The sequence below is a fragment of the Dryas octopetala genome, chromosome 1, assembly GCF_963921425.1.
Source record: "Dryas octopetala chromosome 1, drDryOcto1.1, whole genome shotgun sequence".
Lineage (NCBI taxonomy): Eukaryota > Viridiplantae > Streptophyta > Magnoliopsida > Rosales > Rosaceae > Dryas > Dryas octopetala.
Window position 1 is genome coordinate 32,246,087 of NC_141366.1, and position 6,352 is coordinate 32,252,438.

The 6,352-nt window shown below is 33.8% G+C and overlaps 1 protein-coding gene across 1 annotated transcript; it reads left to right on the forward strand.

Moving 5' to 3' along the window:
* The first annotated feature begins 544 nt into the window (after positions 1–544).
* On the forward strand, positions 545–2,980 carry LOC147299836 (uncharacterized). The gene has a single exon (XM_086232517.1). It carries the CDS (start codon positions 545–547, stop codon positions 2,978–2,980), a length of 2,436 nt encoding a protein of 811 aa, XP_086088643.1.
* Positions 2,981–6,352: the final 3,372 nt, after the last annotated feature.

Sequence of the window (6,352 nt, forward strand, 5' to 3'; positions counted from 1 at the left end):
CATGGTCCACCGCATCTTCGGTCTTCCAATCCAAATTTTTGGTGGATAATCTATACTTCTCTACGTCTCTAGTCTCTACAACTCAGCTTCAAGTTCCTAGGTACTGTTTGTCCCTTTTTTTTTTTTTTTTTAATTCTCAAATTTTAAAATTAGGGATTTGATTATTTTATATGATTAAAATTAGGGATTTGATGATTAAATTAGGACTTGATTTTGATTAATGTATTAGTAAATTAGGATTTGATTATTTTGATTATTGTATAGGATTTGATTATTTTGATTATTGTATGTAGGATTTGCTTTGTTGGTCATCTAGTGGAGTGCCTCACTTGTTCTAGCTATTGAGGTGTAGTGCTTTGCTGAGGTAAATTTCTTGTCTCTATAAATCTAATATCAATGCATTATTTTTGTGATGATTGAAATCTTGGACTGTTCTCTTAGCCATAGAAATATAGAATATTAGTCACTGGATTTATTCTTTGCCAATTGCCTTGTTATTTTATGCTCATTATATCTATATATAACTTATAGGTTATATTTTATAATGTCGGAACATGATCGAAATCCGAAGAGATTAAAGAATATGTTTCATTTCTTTAAAAAAAAGAATGATGAATCATCAAGTGGGGTGTCTTGTGGCTCTTCTCAAAGAGTTGAGTCTGCAATAGCTTCTCAAGGAGTTGAGTCTCCAAGAGTCGTCTATGATCAAGAAGTAGATACTAATTCTCTTGAACGTGATCCGGGATTACGTCGTCAAATATGTGAGTATCCGGTTAATGAACGTGACAATATTCGAAGAGCATATATGCTTCTTGGACCATGTCAACCCAAATTAGGGGAGTATCCAAGCCACTTGGATGGAGTACAATCTCGTCGATTTCAATATGTTTGGTTCACACAATTTCCTTGGCTTGAATATTCGGTTACTAAGGATAGAGCATTTTGTTTTCCATGCTTTCTTTTTGATAGTGAAAAGTTACACAAGGCATTTATTGTTGATGGGTTTATAAATTGGAAGAGGATTGGTGGACAAAAATGTAACTTCCTTGCTCACAGTGTTGGTTTAGCACATCATCGTGCTATGCAAGACTGGCGTGGCTTAGGAAACCCATCTCGACATATTGACACAGTCATGAATGCACAATCATCAGAAGAAGTAAAACAGAATCGGTTGCGGCTAAACACCACAATAGAGAGTGTTAGGGTGTTAGCAAGTCAGGGATTGGCTTTTAGAGGTAATGATGAATCCAGTGACTCAACCAATCGGGGAAATTTCATTGAATTGGTTAAGGCTTTTGCAAGATGTAATGTTGAAATCGATAATGTTGTTTTAGATAATGCTCCTGGAAATGCCAAATATATTGCATCTGATATACAGAAGGAGATATTGCACATTTTTGCTACTAAAGTGAGGAATAAGATTCTTGAGGAAGTTGGGGATAGAAAGTTTTGTATTCTCGTTGATGAAGCACTTGATGAATCTGGTAAGGAACAAATGGCTATTATTTTAAGATTTGTTGATTGTCATGGGTTTATTCAAGAACGGTTTTTTGATATTGTGAGCGTTCCTGATACTACTGCTCTAACTCTTAAAAATGGGATATCCAATGTACTTGCTAAATATAATCTTCAAGTGGAAAATATGCGTGGTCAAGGATATGATGGTGCTAGCAATATGCGTGGTGCATGGAATGGATTACAAGCATTATTTCTCCAAGATTGTCCATATGCATATTATGTACATTGTTTTGCTCATCGTTTGCAATTGGCTTTAAATGGTGCAGCTAAAGATGTGAAGGTTATTTGGAGATTTTTTTCAATGTTGACTAATGTTGTGAATTTTGTTTGTGCTTCTGCTAAGCGACAATCTGAGTTAAAATTAACTCGAAAAACTGAAGTTGAAGACTTGTTGGAGGCCGGAAAGCTTGGAACAGGTACAGGGGCTAATCAAACTTGTAGTTTGCAACGACCTGGGACTACTCGTTGGGGTTCTCATTTTAGTTCTATTCGAAGTTTAATTGAGTTATTTGGTGCAACAAAAACACTTCTTCAGGATATCAGTGATAATGGACCAAGTCAACAATTTCGTGGAGAAGCTGAGAGTCTTTATATTGCTATTACATCTTTTGAATTTGTGTTTAGCTTACTTTTGTTGAATAAAGTGATGGGATTCACTGATTTTCTTTGTCAAGCATTCCAGAGAAAATCTCAAGACATTATAAGTGCTTTGAATTTTGTTTCAAGCACAAAATTGCAACTTCAAGAGTTGAGAGAAGATGGTTGGGATAATTTGATCAGTAGTGTCGTATCATTTTGTGAACAACATGATATTGAAGTGCCTGATATGGATGATCGTTATAAGATTGGTACAGGTCGATCTTGTCAACAAAAAGATTCTATTACAATTAGACATTATTATCGTGTTGATATTTTTAATGCTCTAATAGATTTTCAGTTGATGGAGTTGGATAGTAGGTTTTCAGAGCAAACTGTGGAACTCCTTACTCTTAGCTCAGCATTGGATCCTCGTAATGCTTTCAACTCATTTAAAGTTGATGATATATGTAATCTTGCAGAGAAATTTTATCCTGAAGACTTCACTACATCTGAGTTGTATGCTTTGAAGCTACAATTGGGGTTTTATAAGTGTGATATGGATCGTCGTCCGGATTTCTCAAATATTGATTCAATTTCTCAATTATGTCAACGATTAGTTGAAGCTGGGTTGTCAAGAGACTATCACTTGATTCATAGACTGATTTGTTTGGTGTTAACTCTTCCTGTTTCTACTTCAACGACTGAACGAGCATTTTCATCTATGAAGTTTATTAAGAACCGACTTCGAAACAAGATGGAGGATAAGTTTCTTGCTGATTGTCTAATGATCCACATTGAAAGAGAATTTGCTAACAGTATCAGTAATGAATCAATAATTAATGATTTTTACTCAGTGAAGAAACGTAGGGCACAACTTAAGTAGTCATATATTGTATTTGCATTGCATGTGTAATTATTATTTTGTTGTCTTTTATTTTTATGTAAATTTTATCTATGTATAGATGTGCATTTTGAGAGGTAATAGACTCATTATGTCCTCCTTATTTGGTGTATCTTTTTTTTTTTTAAATAAAATTTACTCATATCGTCGAGTTTTTTTATAAGCTAAGTTTAGCCCATCCTACTTTGGAATCCTGGATTCGTCCCTGATTGTAGGTGTCTCATATACAGTCGCTTATACCCCAATAGCCAAGCAGGAATTGTTGATTCATTGCCTTGCCTCCAGATGCTGAAAGAATGTCCATTTATGCGTTGTTTTGTTGGACTAAGTAAGCCCATTGCCATTTTATTTAATTTGGGTCAAAGTAGATCGACAAGCCACTTACATCTCACGTGTGATACGCTAGAGGAAAGCATTGTGGTGTCAAAGTCCAACTGCCACATCGTCTCTACTGAAGTACAAGCCCTGATAGCTTTGCAAGTTTCTTATACACAAAGTTAGTTTCGCATCACAACCTGCGCGCAAAGGAGGATCTATATGATATGGGAAGAGATATATGTTGGGATGTATGATATAGGCTACAATCAGTGAACAAGGAAGTGTAAACAGAATTGGGAAAACATCAACTAATTATATATTTCAAAAAGTCAATGGGAACAGTACTACTCACAAGAAGCAAGCGATAGTGCGGTCAAGTAAGGAAAAACCTCTTGGCCTAGGTCATTTTTTAGTCTTGGGAACAAAACTTTGTAATGATATATTGAACAATAAAAATTATAGATTGAATGGAAATCAAGTGCGATAAACATAAAAGAGAATTTTAACTAATTAAATTGAAAAAAAATAACGTAAAGTGCAAATAATTAAAAAGAACTTCAACTAAAATGAAATTGAAATGACAGAAGCAGAAACTAAATTGCAAGAAACTAAATTAAAAAAAAAAAAAAAGTAAATTGTTACTAAGTCTATAGAAAACTTATAGCAGAGCTTCAAACATAAATTAGAAATTAAGAAATAAAATAAATAAACATGGTGTCTGGGTTCTTGTGTTATGTTGAGTGTGTCTTTTCTTTTGTTCCTTGTTGCTTGTATTTATAGGGTTCATTCATGACTCATTTTGGTTGGTCATTATTGGCCTAAAATCATGTTGCTTGATTGATCGGATTGCAATCAAATCCATGAAATTTGGGATATATGATTGATTAGCTTGCTCTTCAAAAACTTTTTAATTCCTTCCTTTTTGAAATCGATCGCAATCAAGCCCATGGATTGGGAATGTGATTAAATTATGATCCTATATATTACTTGATCTTGGCAATTAATGCTGAAATCCTTTCCTCATGTCGCTTTAATTATTAGTCACATGAGAGGCGTGTTTAGCCCTGATTCAAATTTTGAAATCTTTGGTAGATTTATTCTTGGGTGGATTCTATATTTGGGCGGATTCCATGAGGCGGAATCTATGGTGAGAAAGATAATCTTTTATATGACAAATTTGACTTGGACTCTTTTACATCCTTACACAAATTGAAGTTACTACATTTAACAAATCCAGACTTCCGATCAAAATTCTATAAAGGAAAAAAAATTTGACCTTGAGCAAAATTCAAAATGAGAAGGATCATTCGACCTTGAGCTGGCCAAGTCGGGTCTGGTATGGGTACGGGTATCAGTACGTACGTGGGGAGACCAAGTGGATGATGAGGCCAGGTGAGTCCTACACCTACTCCTTGTTATCTTTTCATGTTTTTTGGCTCGGTACTCATTGTTATCTTTAACTCTTATGGGGATGAAAAATCCCATCAAAACACACATAAGCATCTCAAACATTTTTTGGGCCTAAAAGTGGGCCGAATTGTGAGAAATTAACCTATTGAGCCCAACCATTGCACACTCATGATATTTGGTCTACAGACCTTATGCAAGCTAGAAGTTATTGATCGACTTCGTCAATAACTGGGTCATAGAAGCTCAACCACATGCTCCTACAAAGTAGGAGGCATGACCACCACACTTTCCATCACTCTCTCCCAAGAGCAGATTGGAGTGCATTGGTGGACAGAAAAGTGGAACGACTAAAGCTTAGAGCTATAAAGACCGAAGATCACATCATTTCAAGGTATGCTTCATTTACTTTGAATTATATTGTACTCATCTTGAACTCTTGCTGAATTAGGCATCGGATGAGAGTTTTTTGCAGGTACAACCCTCTCCTCTCTCATTGTCGGCAATCGAAGATGGAGTCATGCTTCTCAAAATCATTAGGGAATAATCGTTGTTGGCAAATTATCTTCTTGTGAGAAATTTGTCACCAACAAACTCCAAAAATCTTTGTTTTATTAACAATAATGGATTGATTGTTGTGTATGTCGCTCGATCATTTCACTTGTTTTCTTTCTTATATAGTAATAATAAATAAATCTTTAAAATAACTTTATGTTTTTATGTTAAATATTATATTTTTGTGAATTATTGGTTTTGCATATGACATGTCGTCTCATGTAAATTAACAAGGAGAATGCTTAAGTTTAGCCCAACTCATTTCCTTACGTACAAGACATTCTTATATTGAGTTCTACTAATGGGTAAGTACCATTTTTCTATTAACTAATTGTACGTTGGTCCTAGGTTAACTGTTAAGCACTTAGGCCCCGTTTGGGATTACGATGAAGGACCCAAAAGCTGCTGTGAATGACAATTCTCAATCACCTATAGCAGTTTTGGTGTTTGGTAAAAAAATTAAAAACTGCTTTTTCTCACAGTTCTCAACTTCCCACAGCAAAAACAGAAAGCTGGTTTGAAAACTGCAGTGAATCACAGCAACAATTAATATTTTATTTTACCCATAATACCCTCATTGATTTTTGAAAATCACATCTTTTATCCCTATTTTATTTTACGTTTTGTCATATTAGTCATTTTGGTATGTAATGCATGTGATGGTTGATTATAATTTTCATGCATATAACTATTTAAACGTCTATAATTTTAATTTTGTTTATTTTAAATTAAAAAATATGTCTATTGTTAGTTATATTTTATATTGTAATCATTAATAATAATATTTTATTTGTATGATTAAAATTCTAATATACCTAAAAAAATAATAGGCATACTTATTTAATCAGTAATGCTACACTTACCACATTTTTATACCACAATTTCATACTATTTTATATGGTATTCATACATTGGACACTAAAAATTAAAAAATAAAACCTAAAAAAGAAAAAGGAAATACCCTTTCAGTAAAGTAATGACACATCAGGTGGGATACAAATGTGGGGAAAAAAAAAGTGGAACAACTAGCATTATTGTTATTTAATAATGTTGTTCTTAGAAAAATTAATGCTA